The 19,550-nt window shown below is 56.7% G+C and overlaps 9 protein-coding genes across 9 annotated transcripts; 4 read left to right on the top strand and 5 right to left on the bottom strand.

The window, feature by feature from the left end:
• The first annotated feature begins 3,175 nt into the window (after positions 1-3,175).
• Positions 3,176-3,852, top strand: IE81DRAFT_257494 (hypothetical protein). Its single transcript, XM_025511368.1, has one exon. The coding sequence runs from the start codon at positions 3,332-3,334 to the stop codon at positions 3,701-3,703; it is 372 nt and encodes a 123-aa protein (XP_025366960.1). The 5' UTR covers positions 3,176-3,331; the 3' UTR covers positions 3,704-3,852.
• Positions 3,853-4,089: 237 nt separating this feature from the next.
• IE81DRAFT_257477 (hypothetical protein) lies at positions 4,090-5,315 on the bottom strand. Its single transcript, XM_025511367.1, has 2 exons — positions 5,110-5,315; positions 4,090-5,000 (listed from the first exon to the last, which is right to left on the bottom strand). Exons 1-2 carry the CDS (start codon positions 5,235-5,237, stop codon positions 4,478-4,480), a joined length of 651 nt encoding a protein of 216 aa, XP_025366959.1. The 5' UTR covers positions 5,238-5,315; the 3' UTR covers positions 4,090-4,477.
• A 2,342-nt stretch (positions 5,316-7,657) lies between these two features.
• IE81DRAFT_257472 (putative RPL19B-60S large subunit ribosomal protein L19.e) lies at positions 7,658-8,764 on the bottom strand. Its single transcript, XM_025511366.1, has 2 exons — positions 8,096-8,764; positions 7,658-7,992 (listed from the first exon to the last, which is right to left on the bottom strand). Exons 1-2 carry the CDS (start codon positions 8,449-8,451, stop codon positions 7,764-7,766), a joined length of 585 nt encoding a protein of 194 aa, XP_025366958.1. The 5' UTR covers positions 8,452-8,764; the 3' UTR covers positions 7,658-7,763.
• An 837-nt stretch (positions 8,765-9,601) lies between these two features.
• IE81DRAFT_326165 (ribosomal protein S14) lies at positions 9,602-10,525 on the top strand. Its single transcript, XM_025514745.1, has 3 exons — positions 9,602-10,163; positions 10,256-10,314; positions 10,492-10,525. The coding sequence occupies exons 1-3, from the start codon at positions 10,061-10,063 to the stop codon at positions 10,498-10,500; spliced, it is 171 nt and encodes a 56-aa protein (XP_025366957.1). The 5' UTR covers positions 9,602-10,060; the 3' UTR covers positions 10,501-10,525.
• A 942-nt stretch (positions 10,526-11,467) lies between these two features.
• Positions 11,468-11,904, bottom strand: IE81DRAFT_349842 (putative 40S ribosomal protein S30; the record flags this gene model as incomplete). Its single annotated transcript, XM_025516452.1, has 3 exons — positions 11,468-11,485; positions 11,570-11,627; positions 11,780-11,904. The coding sequence occupies 3 exons, from the start codon at positions 11,902-11,904 to the stop codon at positions 11,468-11,470; spliced, it is 201 nt and encodes a 66-aa protein (XP_025366956.1).
• Positions 11,905-13,368: 1,464 nt separating this feature from the next.
• On the top strand, positions 13,369-13,842 carry IE81DRAFT_349841 (ribosomal protein L34e; the record flags this gene model as incomplete). The annotated part of the gene is made up of 2 exons (XM_025516451.1): positions 13,369-13,631; positions 13,767-13,842. 2 exons carry the CDS (start codon positions 13,369-13,371, stop codon positions 13,840-13,842), a joined length of 339 nt encoding a protein of 112 aa, XP_025366955.1.
• A 740-nt stretch (positions 13,843-14,582) lies between these two features.
• Positions 14,583-15,710, bottom strand: IE81DRAFT_294325 (putative RPL42B-ribosomal protein L36a.e; the record flags this gene model as incomplete). Its single annotated transcript, XM_025512049.1, has 4 exons — positions 14,583-14,634; positions 14,714-14,792; positions 15,224-15,351; positions 15,649-15,710. 4 exons carry the CDS (start codon positions 15,708-15,710, stop codon positions 14,583-14,585), a joined length of 321 nt encoding a protein of 106 aa, XP_025366954.1.
• A 392-nt stretch (positions 15,711-16,102) lies between these two features.
• On the top strand, positions 16,103-17,422 carry IE81DRAFT_326159 (hypothetical protein). Its single transcript, XM_025514744.1, has 3 exons — positions 16,103-16,226; positions 16,517-16,728; positions 16,830-17,422. Coding segments are annotated over exons 1-3 (462 nt in total). The 5' UTR covers positions 16,103-16,225; the 3' UTR covers positions 17,079-17,422.
• A 192-nt stretch (positions 17,423-17,614) lies between these two features.
• Positions 17,615-19,131, bottom strand: IE81DRAFT_326158 (hypothetical protein). The gene is made up of 2 exons (XM_025514743.1): positions 18,193-19,131; positions 17,615-18,037 (listed from the first exon to the last, which is right to left on the bottom strand). Exons 1-2 carry the CDS (start codon positions 18,929-18,931, stop codon positions 17,631-17,633), a joined length of 1,146 nt encoding a protein of 381 aa, XP_025366952.1. The 5' UTR covers positions 18,932-19,131; the 3' UTR covers positions 17,615-17,630.
• Positions 19,132-19,550: the final 419 nt, after the last annotated feature.

The following is a 19,550-nucleotide window of genomic DNA, read 5'->3' as shown; positions in this document are numbered from 1 at the left end:
GAGAGCTCGTCGGCCTGCTTGACCTTGTCCGAAGGCTGCTTTGCGTCGGTCGACTGATTCGTGTCCGCAGGCTGTTCCGCAGTCGTCGCCTTGTCCGCCTCGTGAGACTTCTCTTTCTTCTCCTCGCAATCAGGAGAGTCGGGCTGTGTAGGTGTCTGCCCAACTTCAGGGACCGCCTTGGCCGTCTTGTTTCTTTCGTCAGAGTCGAACGGAGCGTTAGGGAACCAATCTCCAGACCCCTCATCGCCAAAGAATTTGTCATCCGGGATAAAGTCATTCAAGTCTACGCCGTCCAATCCAGGAATCTTGCCGAGGCCCGGAATCTTGAAGCCTTTGTGCTTCTTGCCTTGCTCTGACCCCGTTTCGTCTCCGTTCGGCTGACCTGATGCCGTGTCCTCCTTCTCGGGCTCCTGACCGCTTTGAGAGGGACTCGTGGCGCTGGGTTCAGAGGTCGGCTGAGAGTCCTTCGGCTCGTCGTGCGGCTCTGCATTCGAACCGCCGCCCTGGAGCTTGGCTTCGCCAGAACCCGCCTTGCCTTTATCCGAAGGCTTGTCGTCGCCCGACCCCTTGTTCGTGCTAGCATCGTGATCCTTGAATGGGTAAGCGTCCTGGTCCTCTTGCGGCTGGGTGTCAGGGTTCGATGGGTTGGTGCCCGAAGCCTTGCTATCTGGAGAGCTCTTGTTCGCAGTCGTACCATCGGGCTGCTCCGATGGTGTACCGCCGCTGCTGCTACCGTCGTCCGGCTTGGATTCCTGGCTGGCTGGAAGGCTCTTGGAGGAACCTTGATCAGTGGGTTGTGTTGCAGATGGCGTCGATGTGCTGCCGTCAGGGTTCGCAGAAGGCTCTGCCGTCGTCTTGCCATCAGGCGTAGTGTCAGTGCTGCTGTCGGGCTTGGTGTCCGGGGTAGTCGAGGTGCTGCCGTCCGGGTTCGATGTCGAGGGAGCCGACTTGGTGGAACCATCAGGTTGCTCACTTTCAGGCTGGGACGTCTTGTCTGGCGTCGAAGAGGGCTGTGCACCTTCAGTGGTTCCGTCCGTCTTCTTGGATCCGTCAGCACTTCCTTGAGTCGTGTCAGGCGTCGAGGAGGGGGAGTCATCCACAATGTCTCCGTCGGTCGTGCCGGGTTGATCAGTGTCCTTATTGATGGGCTTCGTGTTTGAGCCGCTGGAGCCGTCGTTGGGTTGTTCGGTCGTGGGATTGGAGTCCTGAGGAGCAGTCTCGCTGCCTCCTTGCTTCGAGTCGGGTTCGGATGCGCTGTTCGTGTCCGATGGAGTGCTGCTCGTGCCGTCTGGCGAGGTGCTCGTTGGACTGGTGGAGGATTTGCTGCCGTCGGGACGAGTCTGACTATCGGGCTGGCTGGTGCTTCCATCCGGCTTTGTGGTGCCATCGGGCTGGCTGGTGCTTCCATCCGGCTTTGTGGTGCCATCGGGCTGGCTGGTGCTTCCATCCGGCTTTGTCGTACCATCGGGTTGATCACTGCTGCTGCCATCCGGCTGTGTCGTGCCATCGGGTTGATCACTGCTGCTGCCATCCGGCTTTTTCGTGCCATCAGGTTGATCGCTGCTGCTGCCATCCGGCTTCGTCGTGCCATCAGGTTGACCGTCGGTGCTGCTGCTGCCATTCGGCTTTGTTGTGCCATCGGGTTGATCACTGCTGCTGCCATCCGGCTTCGTCGTGCCATCAGGTTGATCGCTGCTGCTTCCGTCCGGCTTCGTCGTGCCATCAGGCTGATTGTCAGTGCTGCTACCATCCGGCTTCGTCTTTGTCGTGTCGCTTTTGCCATCTGGCAAAGAACTGGAAGAGCCATCGTCCGGCTTTGTCTTGCCATCCCCTTGCCCGTTCGACTGATCATCCGGATGAGAAGCGGACGAGGGAGGAGCATCGAGGCTCTTTGCCGATCCATTCTTCCCCGGCTCCCCAGTCACGTTCCAGTCGAGCTGAGCGAGCACTGCCCAGGTGAAGTCGAAGAGGGTGCTGTAGCGTAGTCGAGCGATGTCAAGGGAGGAGGAGACCCAAAAAGGGTTGAGCAGGCATACCAAATAGGTTGCATGACTCTTGCGAAAGCCATTCGAACCTGAATGGGCTCCAGTCTCTCTTTCGCCCTCTCCTGTTCTCCAGCACGACTCACCCATTCGTACCACCGTTGCTCCAAGAAGCACCACCCACATGGGCGACGCAGGCAAGTCTAGCCGTTCCCTTCGTTCCAGGCTGATAAGCGCACTCTTGCTTAGCCTTGCCAGTAATGCTGTCGCAAAGCTTGGTGAAGCGATGCTCAGCAGCCTTGGCCGACGTTTTGAAGTTCACATCTGAGGTGCGGAGAGAGCATGGCGGGGCGTTCGCACCAGTGATCAGCTTCTTGCGGAACGCTAGCTGGCGCGCGCGCGCGCGCGCATGGGAGCGCACTCACCAACCAGAGCATCCAGAATACTCTCTACGGGAGAAGCCTCGGGCTTTGTGCCGTCTGGACTATCCGCCACAGGTCGAGACCTGACCGCGGGCAGACTGGTCAGTACGGCAGTTAAAAAGATGAGAGAGCGCAAAAAGTGCATGATGTGAGCGCAGCGTGCATGCGTTTGTGCGTGCGTGTGTGTCTGTGTGCGAGAGAGCGCGGTGTTGCTGTTGAATGTGTCGATCGATGCTTGTCGTCGTCGTCGTCGTCTTCTCTTTCCCACTCTTCTTCTGATTCTTTGTCGTTGTCGTCTTTGTGCTTTGTAGTCGACGCCAGGTCGTCGGTCTATTCGAGTCTGAGGAGAGGAGTCAGGATGTAGAGGCAAACTCGACCGCTGGCATTTGTACCTTTTGCCGCTTCACGCGAGCAGCGGCGGGAGCACATTGCGTTTTGCGCGCATCGTGCCTCTACAACACCTCGCAGCATCGTGGAAGCGTCGCAGGTCTCGCTGCACATCATTCGAATGGCTGGTCGCAAGAGACGAGAAAGTGGCTCGAGCTTCGCCGATCGATCAACAACCGACGACGCACTTTGGAGCGGACCCATGAGATTGCACCAACGATACAGCATACATCCGCGCGCCAGGAGATCGCATTGTGATGTCTACCAGGGGGATGTTTCGCAGCTGGCTCGGTGCCTTGCGATCGTCGTGAAGCGCTGCTTTACTTCAGATCGCTGCGTGATTCGGCGGGCGTGCAAGCCATCACGTTCAGTCGCACTTTGAACTGGTAAGATGCGTCTGCGTGTTTGGATCGTGCCCCATGGAAAGCAGGCATTCGAGCTGGTCCATCACCCGCATCAAATTCCAGCAGCCATGCAGGCGAGGCAGACGGATCTCGCGTGAGACGCCTTCCCGTTGATAAGTTGCGAGTCGATCAGAGCATGTATGCGCCTATTGACGAACGATGGACGCCTGCGCCTGCGTCGAAGCCGACGCTGATGCTGATGCCGGTGCTGATGCCTGATGCTGACTCATCGCATCCACCGTCTCACGAGCAACCCATCGCACATCCACTTTCGACGCTCTTCCATACAAAATTTCCCGATTTGGCGGCCTTGCCCGCGCACAAAATTGTGCTAATTTCGACACATCCAACGCGCGGAATGCGAACGCGCACCCGCATTCGTGGTTCCAGTGATTCACGATTGGCCTTGACGATTTTGACTCGTCGCTTTGGGGAGACCTGCGCTCGCTGCTGCTCTCGACCTGCAACCCCATCGAATGCTTTTTGCGAATGGGTGGACAAACTTTGAGCTTGCAGCAAGGTATCGCATGGTGATCGATGTTAGGATGCGAGTGATGAGTGCAAGTGTGTCCATGCGATGATGGGCGCCCCCGCGATGAGGGTCCGAGGTAGGTGATGGATGCGTGGTCTCACGAGTCACACTCAAGACTCTTGACTGGTACGCGTGCCATGCATTCACGTGATTCGTGATTCGTAATTCGCATTCAATTTCTAATTGACCCACGCCATGCGCTCTCGTCCGCGGACCTCCACAAAATGAGCGATCAAGGCGATAGTCACGTGACTCGAACCTGAGCCATCCATGATATCTTCCATCCCATGCGATTCATTGGGTCGATCGATTGAGGATGCGCAGACTGAATTTGCAAGTCGTTCTTGCTTCTTACAGCTTCCACCATTCATACGCAAATCATCTCTCCAAGAGCGAAAATAAAGGCGAACGCGAGGCGAAACCATGGGAAAAGGCAGGTAGAGGTCGCTAGGTGCTACCCCGCTTAAGAAAATTTGGTCATTGAACAAAACAAGAGGATAAAGCACATGTAATTTCAGCGCGACAATTGGAGCAAAAGGAGAGAAATATTTGTGAGAGAGGGGCTGTGGGCGAGCTGCTGGCGCCGCAAGGCAGGTCAAGAGGGCATGGGAGACGATGAACCAGTCAAAGTTAGAGCGTGCGGGGGTCATCGTTCGTCCATTCGTCCCTTTATTTTGGACAGTCACGTCGGCGGCGGGAGGTACATGTCAGCAAGCTATAATTCCCACTGCCATGCCCCGAGCGGCTGGCTTAATGACGCAGCTTCTTGGCCAGCGAGCGTCTAACGAAGCCGGAGCGCTTCTGCGGCGAGGTGGTAGTCTCGCTTCCAGCAGTGCCGGCAACGGTCTCGGTATCGGTGGGCTTGACATCAGTCGAAGTCAACGACCCTTGCGCGCTCTTGTCCGACTTTTTCTTTTCCTTCTTTTCCTTTTTCTTCCCGTCCGACTTGCTGCTCGACGATTTAGTGTCGTCTTTGGTGTCGTCTTTGGTGTCCGAAGACTTGGAGGTGGGCAGATCGTCCGTCGTAGGTGTGGTCGTGTCGTCGGGCGTACCAGCATCCGTCGTCGAGTCGGGCGTAGAGGCCAAGGGATCGATGGGCTGATCCGTAGGGCCGTCCTTGGAATCCTTGGAACCGTAGTTGATCGATGGATCGGTCGCGCCCGACTTGGTGCCCTTGTCAATCGCCGCGCCAGTGTCCAGCGCGGCAGTGGTATCGGTACCGTTGGAGAGGTTCATCTTTTGAACCAGAACCTTGGTGTAGTCCAAGAAGATCCTAACGAGAGCGAAATCGATGAATCGCACAAACAAGGCGGTGGAACGATCAGCTCCATCTGTGGTTCTGGCAAAAAAGCACGCGTGCAGCAGTGGCGCCGCCAACTCACTCCTCTTCGCCCTTGGTCGGACCGGTACGGGCAATGCACAGCACGGCAGCCTTCTTGTTGGTCTTGCTGTCCAGCTCCTTGTAGTTGTTCTGCGTCCTGTACTTGCCAGTGATCTCGTTGCATCCCATAGCCCAGTCTGCAGCAAACTTGCCGTTCGAAGCATCATCCCCTGGAACGGTAACATCTGCAATAGCGTGGCGAGGCGAGAATGAGCGTGAGTGACAAGGACTCGGTCGGCAGTCACCGCTCATCGAAGCTGACTCACTGACGTAGCCGTCCATGATGCTGTTGATGGGGGCCACCTTTAGCTTGCCGGAATCCTCGCCCGACGCAGTGCTTGGGTCGGCGCCAGCGCCGATGCCCTTCCCTGGCTCGGTAACTTCGACTTTAGAGCTCTCGTCCTTGCCTTTCTTGCTCTTGGTTTTTTCCGCGTTCTGGTCACCCGACTTTACAGTGTCGGCAAGGTCGGGGGAATCAGACGTATCCGACGTGCCAGCGTCGGTAGTCTTGTCGTCAGGCAGGGAAGTGGTGTCGGCCGACTTGGTCTTCTTGCTCTTCTTGGTGGACACGTCATCGTTCGGGAGGTCCAACTTCTTGTCGTCGCCAGAACTACTTGGAAGCTTGGGGTCCGTGAGCGAGTCGGGCTGCGCGGTCTGCGCTGCCACCATAGTAGCGGCGCAAAGGCCGATGGACAAAGCAATGAAAGCGCGAGAGAGCTGCATGGTGAGTGGGGTGCTGTCGGAGCTGTGTGTTGTTGATCAAAGAGACAGGCTGGACTGGCGATAATGGCAGTCAATTGCGGATACAAGGACGTGTTGCGGCGAGTCTCGAGGGGATTGTCGCTGAATCATTGCTCGCTATTATATATTGCTGCATCCATCTCTCTACTGACCGCCGGCCAGGTCGAGGGCCTTCATCTGGTCCACACCTCGGCGCGCGCTTTCTCCTGAGCACTTCCTCTAGCAGAGGATGAACGCTTCGAAACGTGAAGCGAGATGTCTAGGGAAACGACCGACGGGTCACATGTGCCCCCATCCCAGTGGCACGAGGTACGGCAACTTGCCCTGCAATGTTCCTCTTTTCGCGACGGACGGCCCGCATCTGGCCGACCAATGCGCACAGGGACGCGATCTATTCACCGCCGGTCCCGCACTGCCAGGCTGTCGAGATGAGCGCCCAACGAAGGTCAACTCATTGGGTGCCTTGATCTTACCTGGAGGTCGGATGTCGCACGTACGATACATTGCATGTCGCTCTACTTTTCAAAGGACGAAGCGAGATCAGCCGTGCTTGAGCGCTAAAGCTGACTGTTGAACTTTCAGGCACGGCTCGCGCTGGGGGTGGATGTACCCCGAGTGGAGCGTGACTGGATCTTGACAGCTGCGACTGCTGTCACAAGACGAGAGGCGTCAACGATCGAACATGTCAGCGGCAATGTAGACACCGCGAGCGTCACTCAATCGCATGCGATGGACGCACAATCGCGAAAGCCAGCTCATGCAGGTACACACAACGCTCGCAACGAACATCTAGACAGAGGCGTCCGCAATGACCAGCGTCCCAATCGACGCTCGTGCCTTGCTTTCGGCGATTCAAGTTCACTCCGATCTCAAAGCGCCCCGCCGTTACCTGTCCGTTCTGAGATGCAACAACGTCCTTTGAGGTGCCTGATCAACCACACACCCACAAGCTTCCTCCCAGACTCTCTTCATGGCATCCCCTCCAAAATCTTTCTTTTCCCCTTGATCAGCCTCGAAAGTCTAGCCTCAGCAACGACTTGCTCCTACCAGCCTCGCCTGCTCGGTCAAGTCAGCTTCTGTGATCACATCCCCCTACCTTGATCTGTGTAGCACTCCATATAGCACGAGCCGCGGCTTGCTCACACGCCGGTCGCAGCACGCCGCTTGACGATGCATCGGAAGCGGGCCGTAGACATGTTCAGCAACATCCGAGCGGTCCATAGAACCGTTCGCGATATGCAGTCCCTGCACCCATCATCCAGCATCTAGCGTGGAGCGTCGCTGTGACCTCGTCGATGGCGGCGGGTCGCAGGACCTCATCTGTGACGAGTCGCATCTGCTCTTGTGTCGGCAAAGCATTCCGACCAACGTGGCATGTTGACTGGACCAATCATAGGCGTCTCTGAGTGACCGAGCAGCCGAGCAGGCCTACGTTGCCTGCTTGCTGTCGCTGAGGCCGACGACGCGCAAGCAGGCCGTCTGACTGGGCGCAACCAGCGCAAGTACCCGTCTTCTGTTCACACGCACACACACCAAACGCTGTAGTACAAGGGATCGAATTGCGTCACGACGAAGAGGAACAAGAGCGGGCGAGTCGACAAAGTCGTGCTCAAGTCTGGTCGGTACGATCCACATCGTTGGCTCTCCTCGTTTGCAGAGCAAGCCTAGTGGTCGCTCAGAGGCAAGTGAGAGAGAGAAGATAGATGTTGGTTTTGGGGATTTTTGTCGAGCGCGAGAACCGGCGCATTGCATAGTGTCAACGAAGAGCTGATGCTTGATTGTAGAATGCATGTATGTGTGACTGTGCGCGATGAGGACACGGTCTATTGGGCGTAGAGTTGATGAGGGCCGAACAAAAGATGACGCGGGACAAGGCATGACGAAGGCGGCGCGGGACGATGCGCAACGACGCGCCTACTTCTGCTCGGTCTCCTGCTCCACCGCAGTGATGGCGGACCTCTTCTCCGCCAATCTGTTGGCACGGCGCTCGCGCATCGTCTTGTTGCGAACACGACGAGCCTCCATCTGGTCCGCGAGGTGCTTGGCACGAGTGGCCTCTGCCTTGGCCTTGTGAATGTGCTCCATCAACACGCGTTTGTTCTTGAAGACGTTACCCTTGCTCTTCATGTAGAGCTCGTGGTACCTGCATCGAGTCCAGGCGACAAAAGGTCAGTCTCGCAAGTTTCGAAAGTCTCGCGATCGACCGTTTCGGATGCGTCGCCACTTCAATCCTCTCGTCCACTCACAAGTGCTTGTCAATCTTGCCAGACTCTCTGTACTTGCGCAACAGTCTGCGGAGGACACGTTGGCGGCGCATCCACATGACCTTGGTTGGCATACGAGCCTCGGCCGTACCCTTGCGCTTACCGGTGCCAGTGTGACGACCGAGACGCTTGGCAGCGTGAGCATCGCGCGTTCTAGCGCGAGATTGACCAACAACGGGCTTGCGAATGATTTGACCATCCTTGATCAGCTTGCGAATGTTGGCACGCGAGTTGGCATTGGCAATGTCGGATTGCTCGGCCGGGTCCAGCCAGATCTTGCGCTTTCCGACACCGAGAACGGACGCCGCGAGGCGCTTTTGAGAACGAAGGTTGACCATCTTGAGCTGCGAAGAGGGAGGCAGGGAAATGAGGAGCAAGGGGTAAGCTTTGTGACAGAGGCAGCTTGCTTTTTGTATGCGCTTGTTTGCGTGCAAGACGACAGCATATCCCGTAAGACTGCGACCAGACTCGATGCTCAGCCGTGCCAGCCCATGCTGCTCGAGTCACGATCGAGTCATCGAGGCCAGCGAGAGGTTCACCGACGCCACCAATCATCCGACTGGGCTGCGTCCGCATCCATCTAGCCTTGTCGACGCCTTGGCCAACTGCGATGGGTAAGCGCAAGTAGTGCGGGACTTCCGCCGATCTGAGAATTGATATTCGCCTAGCCCTGCTCCAGAGCCTGCAGAGAGGCAGGGGCCGTACCAGCCCTCGGACAGACGCCCCTGCGTCGTCGTTGCTGAAGCAGGCTCAGTGGGTCTCCTCCTGCACCAGCACGTTGTCACCCATCAGGGCCCAGTAAGGGTGCGAATACTGCTCTCCACAGATCCGTCTCCTCTCGAGCTGCTCCTCCCCAAGCCCCACCGGTCCGACGAGGCAAGCTGGGCACAAGTCGGCCTTACAACAGCCATTGATCTGCGGCAGTATCTGCTTTCCAAGGTTGCGGAAAGAGTATAGGGGATACTTACGAGTCTGTGAGTGGTGTGTCGAGAGGGTGTGGTTGGTGGTGATCAGGCAGTAAAAACCGGGGGCGATTGATCAACTCAAGGCGACCAAAGCCTGGGCGCGCGCACACCACGCACACGCACCGCAGAGATCTGACTGTAGCAGGCGCCGCCCGCCAGTCACCGAGACTCGCAGCCAAACCTGAGGGTGCGCCAATTGCGCGCAAAGGTAATGAGGCATTCGAGCAGTGTGCCGATGCGGCTTACGCGCGCGCGCGGGCGCACGCAAGCATGGCGCTGAATCGTGATGCCCGCGACCGCGCGCGCGGGCTCTGGAGCAGCTGCGGTCACCAATGCAACTTTTTCTCGTGCGTGTCGTCGGCGGCATGCCATCTAGCGCCGAATTTGCCACGTGGTCAAGTCACACCCAGCCAACTTTCCTCGAGCACGCGTCCCCCCTTGACCACCCATGCACGCATCTTACGAGAGGAATATGGGATCCTGCCGCTCTGGCAGTGCTGGACTGCTTCTCGACTCCAGCAACACACCTCGACGAAGCTTTTCAGCCTTTTCAACTTCCCAACACTAGCTAATATGTGAGCATCCCGATAGCGCGCAGGTCGAGTGCAATGGGCACAGAGCAGTCCGCGTCAGGCTGGAACGATGAGGAGCTCGAGACGGGTGACTTGAATCGCAAAGGCAAGGGTGGCCACCACATTGCGAAGCCGTTCGGTCTCGATGAATGACGCACGCAGCGGAAGCAGGTGGCGGCCAATGGGGATGCTGCTAGCCTCACATCCATCTCGCCAGTCTCTCCTGGCAAAGGCAAAGATCAGAGGTCCGGCTCAGGTCAGGACTGCAGCTTCACGACCCAACAAAGCATACTCAGCGATGATGTAGGGCGGAAGGCAATTCGAGCAGATCGATGACCGAATCACTTGACTTTCGAGTCGCATCGTGCTGACCGCCGCTGCTTCGCCTCTTTGTCCCTGCAGCAGTCAAGATGGCTCACAAGGACGTGTGGTTCACCCACCCTCGCAACAACTCCAAGGGAGGTCGTCAATGCCGAGTTTGCGGTAACAATGGCGGTATCATCCGCAAGTACGGTGAGTCTCGGACGAGGCAACTACAAGTGCATCGCGTTGGCATGCTTGAGCTCACACTCGTACTGCTGGGGGCTCCCTTGTCAACCGCGCAGGTTTGGACATTTGCCGTCAGTGCTTCCGCGAGAAGGCAGATGCCATCGGATTCGTCAAGGTGAGTCGCTTCTGTCAAGTGTTGCACCTCAAACATCATGCTCAGACGGCGAGACGAGAGGAGCGCGAATCGAGGAATGTTGATAGCATCGTCAATCTTCGCGTTCGAAGGACTGCGCCTTGCCGGCCCCCAAGCTCATCGTCGAACTTTCTACTTGCCCCCTGTCTCGCTCCGCAGCACCGCTAAGCCACTTGGACTGAAGTCCTGCAATCGACGATGCTGCCACGTTGATTGCTCGAAAGGGGACGCTGTCAAGGCCCAAAAGTTCATTCATGTACACCAAACCATATGACGACCCATGACCCGCTCCAAGGTCTCATCAATCTCATTCACGCATTTCGAGCTCGACCTCGTGTGTGCCATCGCGGGGAAAGACGCAGCCTGCTGGAATTTGGAGTCACCGGGGTGGTAGACGCGCATGCGCACTAAGCTTGTTTGGTCTGATCTAGTTGTCGCTTCTGCTGCGCAGGGCTCTTCGCGAAAGAGCACCGAAAGACGAGATGAATCGTGAATGACGGTGACGGGGCTGCAGCACTGATGACATGCTCGACCTTCATCGAGTGCATGGCTAACCAGATCTCGATCAGCCTAATTCGGCGAATACGACCATCGATGTGGTTGCTCGAGAGCGAGAGCGCGCACATTCGCAGCACAGAGGCGCAGTATTTGAAACCATTTCTGGAGAGTGAGATGGCCGTCGCAGCGCTTGTGGCTGACGCAGACACAAAATGGTAGTGTTCGTTCAGCCTGTCAATGGGTTCCAAGCGATCAAGCCTGCCTGACTCTGTGCATCTTCTGGAGCGCAAGTATCAAAAGAATGTCCATCTAGACTTGCCAGTCATGGCGTTGATGCGCAACGAATGCATTGCTGCAGCTCTCCGCTAGTGAGTTGGCGCTTCAGACGAGTGCACATCAACATCCAGCTACTCCCAAGAGCGCCAAGATTGTGGTACGAGACTAATGGATTGCATGATGAGAAGCGTGTGAGCTTGATTGCGTGTGATGCATCCGTTCTTCTCGTCTGCGATGAAGCAGGAGCAAGAGCACAGGATGTCGAGGGGATGTGTTACATGGCTCGAGAGAGCTGTGACGAGATGGTACGTCTTGCTTCTGGAGGCCCTTTTGATACGACGAAACGTGACAAGCTAGACAATCATGGCGAGCATACAACCTGTCCGAGACGTTTATTGCTGTGGCAAGAAAGGTAGAACGATCAGCGACAATCTTTGTGCGAAAGTGAGGGGCCCAAACTCACGCCTTGAGCGTTGGCACGACGCTTGCCACCGGGTCCAACGACGACGTTGACGAATCGGCTGTAGTGCGGTATGAGAAATGATCTCGTGAGTGATCGGAGCGGTCACGACTCGTCGTTCTCGTCATGCTGGTCTCCACGACAAGCGCTCATCTGCAGCATCATCCCATCTCAGACCTGTCCGAACTTGATCTCTCAGATGCGAGCACTTACCGGTTGTACAGGTTTCGCTTGTTAGCGCGACCCTTGGGCTGCTTGGGCTTCTCCTGCTTCTCGACCTTGGGAGTCTGAGACTTGACCTTTCCGGCACGAGCCAATGATCCGTGAACCTTTCCCATTTTGCAAGTTGTACTACTCCTCGAAAGTGTGTTGTGCTGGGTGTAAGTTGGACTGAGATGCAGAAAAAGGTCAATTGCATGTCAGTACTTGCTTGCTAGAAAGCGATCATGCTCGCGCATCCTGTTTGCAGATACGGAGCGCGCCCGAGTACGGTAGCGGCAGAGCAGGCGGACGGATGGACGTCGGTAAGGCAGAGGCCACCGTTGACCGCAACTGAGCCAGAGTCATTGACGACGCGATCTCAGCCCTGGTCGGTACAGCGCACGGCTGAGCGACGACCTCGCTGCTTGCCTCTGCACCAACCCCTTTGCAAGGTTTGCCCACTTTTGGCGCTGCGACTCCCCAGCATCGCCGCCCTTCAAGTGCAAGCTGACCCCGAGCGATGAGCCCATCTCGCCACCCGATTTCCCGTCCAGCACCTCTCGCCTCCACGTCCTATGTTTCCTAGTCCAACGTTCCAGATGCCGGACAGTCATCATCTCCGAGTCAAGACATTGCGTACTGACCTGCTGAAGGAGTCGCTTGTCAAATTGTCGAGCGTGGTGGTGCGAGAAAGGTGGGGGTTGCCGGAGGTCGCGCGTCAGAGAGCGATGGAGCCAGCCGCCAACAGATTTCAAGTCTGCGACAACGTGCAGCCCAGCTGTGCGTCCGCCTGTCCGGTCGCCCGCTCGCGCGCCGTGCAAGGCTAGGCTGAGCTGAGCTGACGCTGCATCTGATGGTGCGCGGTGCCAGAGCCTGGCACGCCTTTTCTGCAGGTGCAGGCGCTCCACGTGGCGATATCGCGCATTAACAAAACTTCCATCAGCGGGCGCGGCGGTAGACGCAATTTGTAATGCTCGACCGCAGCAGCGATTCAACTTCAATTGTTCTGACGAGCAATTGCGCAGGGGGCGGCGCGGCTTGCGCGCTGCACAAGGCAGGCGTGCAGGTGGACTTGAACTTTGGACTTTCTGGCGTGTGCGATGAATCGTGCTGTCATCGCCATTGCTCGCTGTCCTCCACGATCTCTTTACCAACAACCGCCAACAGCCTTCTAACACGTCGTCAACAACCGCAACTTCATCAAAGTGAGCATCAGCATTCCCTACGTCTTTGCATGGGAGGGAATGTAGTGCGAGGACTCGGCGGGGTGGTGCGGAGACTGGTAGCGGTCAGCGGGGGCTATGGTGCTCTGGACAGATCGTTTAGTATTTTTGAGTGGACGAGGGGTAAAAAGGCAGATGGGCACAGCGCTAGAAGTTGAGCTTGTGGCTAAGGGTGGTTACGGAAGGTGGCCTGTTTGGAACGCTTCCTCGAACATGCGTGCGGGCTCGTCGCGAGGGAGTGCCGCTTATGGGCAAGTCCAACAGTCTTTCGAATAGCTGCCTGGCGGCAAGCATTCCTGCACTTTTATGCGCAACTCCACCCACCCTCGTCCAGCGTTCCAGCATGCTGACCCGAACTCACACGTCACGTTCGCACAGATGGTCGAGCGTCTTACTCTGCGCAAGCGCACTCCTTACAACACCAAGTCTAACCGTAGACGCGTGATCAAGACTCCCGGAGGAAAGTTGCGCTACCTGCACGTCAAGAAGCTGCCAACTTCTCCCAAATGCGGTGATTGCCACACTGCTCTGGCCGGTGTCAAGGCTTTGAGACCTAGAGAGTACGCTACCGTCTCGAAGACCAACAAGACTGTTCAGCGCGCTTACGGTGGTTCCAGATGCGCCAACTGCGTTCGCACCAGGTGAGCGTCTGCAAGAGGAGCAGGGAGGGGGAGGTGTTCGAGGCTGGATAGATCGCAGCATGCGCATCGCACGTTAGGTCGCGCACAAGCCGCAAGCAAGATGCTGATCGATGATCTTTTCCACCTGACGCGCAGGATCATCCGAGCATTCCTGGTCGAGGAGGCCAAGGTGGTGAAGCTCGTCGTCAAGGCAGCCGCCAGCAAGAAGTAAACGGGGTGTACGGCCCAACCATCTCCGCATTTCGAAGCACATCACCGACCCATCCTCGTTCGCTCATGCAGTTCAGCTACGACCTTATGCGTGCCTGAAAGGTACACCATACGTCCGCACACAAACGCACACCGGTGCGGCTTGTCACAAGCGCAATCGCGTGAAAAAGCTTCATCCGAATATTGTCACTATCCTCGACGTGTCAATCTGTACAACCCCAAACCGTTTTCGAGACTGAAGCCTGATGAGATCGCGAGCAGGAAGAGGTGACGCAGCGAGCCTGTTCAATCTGGCGTCGCTAATCCTCGGGGCCAGAGGCGGGTTGAGATGTTGGCTGCGAGCGCTGCGACGCTAGCCGAGCAGTCATGAAGCGTGCCCACAAGCAATTCGATCGTGACCCGCGAATGAAGCATCGCGAATGAGCTATCACAATTGAAGTGGTACGGGCGGCGCCAGCGATATGACAGACGCACACCAGTTCGCATGCGCCTTGCGCGCTCCTATCGCGAGTACTGCGCAACAGGCACCTTCGAAACTACACTCGATCATGTGATTGGGCTGAGCGCCCCATGCTGCTTGATTGCATATGTGGGTCGATTCGTGTTTGGTACAAGAACCACGGCCCAGCTTGATCGGCGGGAGTGTGACGAGCAAGTCTGGATCGGGTGGACAGCGAACAAGGAAAGAGCCAAGCCAAGCGAGATGTGTGGCGCAAAGGCCGCGGGACCCAAGTCGCTCGTTTAGAAGGAGATGGCAGCGTTCTTCGACTTCTTTTCTCCGCCGAGCTCGAAGCTGAAGCAAGGCATGAATGGGGAGAATGGGTCGGCATGGATGTCTAGCATGAAGCGCTACGCGAGCAGGCGTGACTTACTGCTTGCAACGCTTCAAGGCGACGTGAGATCTGTACTTGCATGCGGTGCACTCGAGACGCAGCACGACCTTCTTGGTAGCTGTGAGTCGGAGAATGGCGCAAATCCGTCAACTTTTCATGGCCTCGCTCAGATCGCATTGAGAAGAATTGTTTGCTCGCGTCGACTGCAAGCGGCTAGCGCTGGCGCTCCATCTCAAGCTGCGGCGCGAGGCAACTGGGCATAGACCATCCCTTCGGCTCGAGTAGGACTTTCGCTCATGCGCAGAGCAACAAGCACCTCTCACTTCCGATGGACACGCGCAACGGCATGTGTTTGTCTCCAAAAGCTAAACGCCGGGCGTCGACCAAATGCCTCGCCTCCATCTCGAGCCTGTTGCTGTGACCTCGTTCCCGCCTATTACGCCACGCCCGTCTAGCGACTCTCGCATCACCCGACACCAGCTACCATTGCGCTGCAGCGACGGTCTCCCATGAACTCTGCCGCACTGTTCCGGTCTCAAAGCTACTCACTCTTTGCCTTCTTGTGGAAGACGGGCTTGGTCTGACCACCGTAACCCTTTTGCTTGGCATCGTAACGACGCTTTCCCTGAGCGTACAAGGACGCCTTTCCGGTCTTGTACTGGGTCACCTTGTGAGGGCTATCTCGATCGAAATGTCGCAATGAACGATGCAGCAAGAGGGAGCAAAGTTCGGGAATTGATCAGCATCCTGCTTTGCCACCTTGTCCTAACTCGTGCTGCTCGTGCGCTCGGTCCCGAGCGTTGTTCGACACTCCTCATCTCAGCCATCCGCCTGTGCCACTTCACTTGCTCAACGTGACTGCCTCTTGCTCAAAGCTCCCTCGTGCCCTTTCCTTCCTTTACCCTCCCATTGCTTGTCTGCTCTCCTCCTTCCCTTTCCAATCTCTCCCTTCACGCTACCTGAACGACACTCACGTGTGCTTCTTGCAAGGCTTACCCTTGCAGTAAGTTCTACGAGTCTTGGGAACGTTGACCATCTTGTCCTATTCTTGACGAAGGAGTTGAATGCTGTTGGGTAGTGGTAGAGGACAAAGCGCTATTCGTTGCGATGCTGGGTGAGTCGAGGCCGCACCTCTGATCCAAGCACAAGTAAGTCGACTCGACTGCGACTTTCTGCCCCAAGCCGCGTCTGCTGCACGAAATTCGAGATGGATCCTCGGACGTTGCATCAGCGCAGCGCAGCTCTGTCTCAAGCTGCGGCCTGCTTCTGCGTGCGGACGATCCGCTCCTCATGTCGGCGCGGGCGCGCGCCGCGCGCGCGCTAACCCTCGTCCACGTGGCGTGTCGAAGATCGTGCATGCACGCGCTCCACCGCGCCAGGTACTTCGCCCTTGACGTGAACGAATCTCACCTACATTTGCCTCTTCACCAACCACCTCAGACTCAGGATCCGCTCGTCACCGGCCCCAACACTTTCCATCAAGAACAAAGTTCCTATTCGCTCGCGAATTGAACAATCAACTGACCCTCTTCAACCCGAGCATCGTTCAAGAGTGAGTAGGAGCGAGGAATGCAAGACGAAGAGCTTGGCAATGAGAAGTGGCACCGCAGCGGAGGGTTGAGAATTGCAACCTGCTCGGTGATAGACGGTGGTCGAGACATTGGTGGAGGAAGGTGGCGGGCGCTATGAGCATGTCGTGCAGGTTCGCAAGTCTAATGTTCAGGGCAGCGCCGCGATGAGCAGGTTAACCTCGGAGAGGCCGTGATGCAGCAGCATGCTCCCGCGAATGGGTAGCGGCGAGACTGACGCTGTCGATGTGCGCATATCATCCCCTCCCCTTAGTGATCATTCCCAAGGAGAACCGCCGAGCCATCTACTCTGCTCTCTTCAAGGAGGGTGTTCTTGTAGCTCCCAAGAACTTCGAGATTGCTCATCCGGAGCTCGAGGATGTTCCCAACCTCCAAGTGATCAAGGCTTGCCAAAGCCTCACTTCTCGAGGCTACGTCCACACTCAATTCAGCTGGCAATGGTACTTTTACACTCTGACAAACGAGGTGAGTTGGCGGATTGTCTGCTCGTCTTGCCACGTCGCAGCGTAGCGGAGGCTCGGATGCGAATAGCTTACCTGGATCTGGGTATTTTCCCGGCTCGACAGGGTCTGGAGTACCTGCGCGAGTACCTTCATCTCCCAGCTGAGATTGTTCCCGCAACGCACAAGCGTCCTGCTCGTCCCTCTCGTCCCTTGGGAGGTGCAGGTGGTGCCCGCGATGGCGCTTACCGTCCTCCTCGCGGCGACCGCGACGGTGGAGACCGCGAGTACCGCAAGAAGGAGTCTGCCGCTCCCGGCGACTACCAACCTCGTTTCGGAGGCGTTGGTCGTGGAGCCGGTGCACCCGCTTCTTAAAGCAGCCTCTAACGCGATAGTAGAAAGACGCTACGCTAGTACCAGGCGGACTAGCATCGCGGCGAAATCGAAAAGGGGAGAATGGGACGCGCTAATGGAGCTTCGAAGCATCGTCTGTGATGAGCATCGGATTCTCGAGCGTCGGGCAGGCGCCCTTAGTCTTTTCTCTCTTACACACCATACTTGTACCTTTCACATCATGCACCCTACACCACCATGTCCCCCCTTCTCCGAGGCTCGAGGCTCGTGCGCCCGCAGCAGCGCTTCCCTCTGACTCCCCCTTTCGTGTTCTCACTGCCATCGCTGCGCGTTTGAGCGTGCAATGACAATGCTGTGTAGAACAATGTGGTCTCGGCGTGATGTGGCTGTCTCGACTAGCCTCAGCCTCGAAGAAGTCCCCCATTCTGCTGGCCGATAGGGTGCACTTTGACATGGCTAGATGCACAGTTGTTTAGGGCCATGATACACTGCACGTACTCATCAAGAACGACACACCGTGCAACGAAGGCGAGCACATTTGCAAAGGCAAAAAAAAGCAGCTGGCATTCATCGTCAGAAGATCTGACCAAGCACCCGATTGAGCGCGTCGTCGGGCACGGACGACTGTTTGGTGCGCTTGATGAGCCTCTTCGAGTCGGAATTCAGATCCATCTTTGCCTGCTTGTCCCTCACATCCGAACTCAAAGCTCCGCGCTGTCTAAAAGTGTGCATCCTCTCGTTTTCCATTCGCTTCTTGCTGCCAGATGCGTCGGGGTCCTTGGCCGAGCCGGTGAGGGACTCGATTGCAGAGGCGGAGGCGGAGGCGGAGGCGGAGGCGGAAGCTCGACGCGCTTCGAGCCGCTCCAATTTGGACCTTTGCACGCGAGCCCTCTCGACCTTTTTGAGATAGTCACGTTGCTCCGTTGCGGATTGAGAAAGCTCAGCTTGCAAGCGAGATTTGTGAGATGCTCTTTCGTTTGCTGAGAGAGTGGATGGGGAAAGGCAAAGCGTAAGCATTGTACAGGAGGGGTAGATGGACGGCTACCATAGTCGCATGTAGCATTCGATTCCATGGCGTCGATTCTTGAGCACCGCACCGATCCTCGACAGCGCACACACACACACACACACTCACCCAACTGTTCGCTCAACCTGTTCCACTTGAAGCCGGGCAAGTAGCGCATAGTCCAAACCTCGTCTCTCCATCTTCGCTTGCTATGACCCAACCCGCCCTTTTTTGCGCCACCTCCACCTCCTCCAAAACAGCTTCCCATCGCCACGCCGATAGGTTGAGCGTTGAGCAACTCCGCCGTACCCCTAGCCACTCTCTTGTCCTCGAATTCCACCCATCCTTCCGTGTAGTTGGCCGACACGTGTTTCTTCTTCTTCTTCTTGTCCCTTGGCCCCTGATTTGACCCCTTCGCTTGAGCACCCGCACTGCCATCTTGAAGAAAGAGGCGAGAAACGTCGCCGAATTGAGAGAGCAAGTGACGCACTTTGGACGGTGTCATGCCTCGAGGAACGCGCGAGATGTAGATCAAGCCTTTACGCTTCTCTTTGGCCTCGTACGCCTCTAGCTCGGCCCGAGTCAAAGGCTTGACCGTGCGGGAGATGACCGGATCTTCTTGAACACCATCTTCCTGCTCTTCTGCCGAGTCTGCATCCGCTCCATCATCATCATCATCATCATCATCATCCCCCTCCTCCTCTTCCGCGCGTGGTGAGGCTGCAATGGCTCGTGATGAAGACTCTGGCGATGGCGCTTCGCTAATCAACATGTTCCTCTTGCGCTTCTTTGGGGCTGCAGCGGCGGTATTTGGAGATCCAGCTGCTCCCTCCCACGCGCTGATGTCGAAGCGCGAATCCTTGGCCATGCTGCTCAAGTTGGGCATTGCCAACCTTGCGTCTCTGAGCCTAAATCTGCCGTGGGGAAGTGGGGACGATGTATTGCTTGGGGATGTCAATCAAGCACCTAGCCTTAGCTGCCTTGGGAGACTGCGCACAGGCTCGCTGTTCGACTCTTGTTATGGAGGCGTGCAGAGAGAGAGAGAGAGAGAGAGAGAGAGAGAGAGAGAGAGAGAGAGAGAGAGAGAGAGAGATGGTGGAGGCAAGCTCGGCTGAAACGAGGTCAGAGGAAGCGCCTCGCTGCAAAGGTCGCGCTCGCGCCGATGTGAATCTTGAAATCTCGAAATCCCCAACTTTTTGAACCTGGCGCGATTTCTCGTACGAAAGGTCTTGTCGCGCATTAGTGCGCACACAATCCACAGAGTCCCTATATTCGGAACCCGCGCATACTTTATTCGGATCATACGGCTCTCATGACCGTACTAGATTTTGAGCGATACGGCTGTGCAAGCCGTGCAAGGTTTTGTAATCAACGCGCGCAAGGATGCCTATAATGGAGATACATTTCATAAGCCCCAATTACAAATGCACGTGAGCCATTACAAGTGCACCTCTCAATTTGGTTACAAAATGTTGGAAGTCTAATTT

Source organism: Ceraceosorus guamensis, assembly GCF_003144195.1.
Source record: "Ceraceosorus guamensis strain MCA 4658 unplaced genomic scaffold IE81scaffold_94, whole genome shotgun sequence".
NCBI classification, from domain to species: domain Eukaryota; kingdom Fungi; phylum Basidiomycota; class Exobasidiomycetes; order Ceraceosorales; family Ceraceosoraceae; genus Ceraceosorus; species Ceraceosorus guamensis.
This window is presented reverse-complemented; position numbering and strand designations above follow the sequence as displayed.

Bases quoted from the DNA above. Each gene is read 5' to 3' on its own strand.
- IE81DRAFT_326158 (XM_025514743.1), bottom strand. From the start codon at position 18,931: ATGGCCAAGGATTCGCGCTTCGACATCAGCGCGTGGGAGGGAGCAGCT. The intron at 18,038-18,192 runs GTGAGTGTGTGT...CCACTCTCTCAG, and splicing joins CAGGTTGAGCGAACAGTTGG to CAAACGAAAGAGCATCTCAC.
- IE81DRAFT_326165 (XM_025514745.1), top strand. From the start codon at position 10,061: ATGGCTCACAAGGACGTGTGGTTCACCCACCCTCGCAACAACTCCAAG. The intron at 10,164-10,255 runs GTGAGTCTCGGA...TCAACCGCGCAG, and splicing joins CGGTATCATCCGCAAGTACG to GTTTGGACATTTGCCGTCAG.
- IE81DRAFT_257494 (XM_025511368.1), top strand. From the start codon at position 3,332: ATGTATGCGCCTATTGACGAACGATGGACGCCTGCGCCTGCGTCGAAG.
- IE81DRAFT_257472 (XM_025511366.1), bottom strand. From the start codon at position 8,451: ATGGTCAACCTTCGTTCTCAAAAGCGCCTCGCGGCGTCCGTTCTCGGT. The intron at 7,993-8,095 runs GTGAGTGGACGA...GACTCGATGCAG, and splicing joins GGCAAGATTGACAAGCACTT to GTACCACGAGCTCTACATGA.
- IE81DRAFT_326159 (XM_025514744.1), top strand. The intron at 16,729-16,829 runs GTGAGTTGGCGG...CCGGCTCGACAG, and splicing joins TTTACACTCTGACAAACGAG to GGTCTGGAGTACCTGCGCGA.
- IE81DRAFT_257477 (XM_025511367.1), bottom strand. From the start codon at position 5,237: ATGGGATGCAACGAGATCACTGGCAAGTACAGGACGCAGAACAACTAC. The intron at 5,001-5,109 runs GTGAGTTGGCGG...CGCTCTCGTTAG, and splicing joins CCGACCAAGGGCGAAGAGGA to GATCTTCTTGGACTACACCA.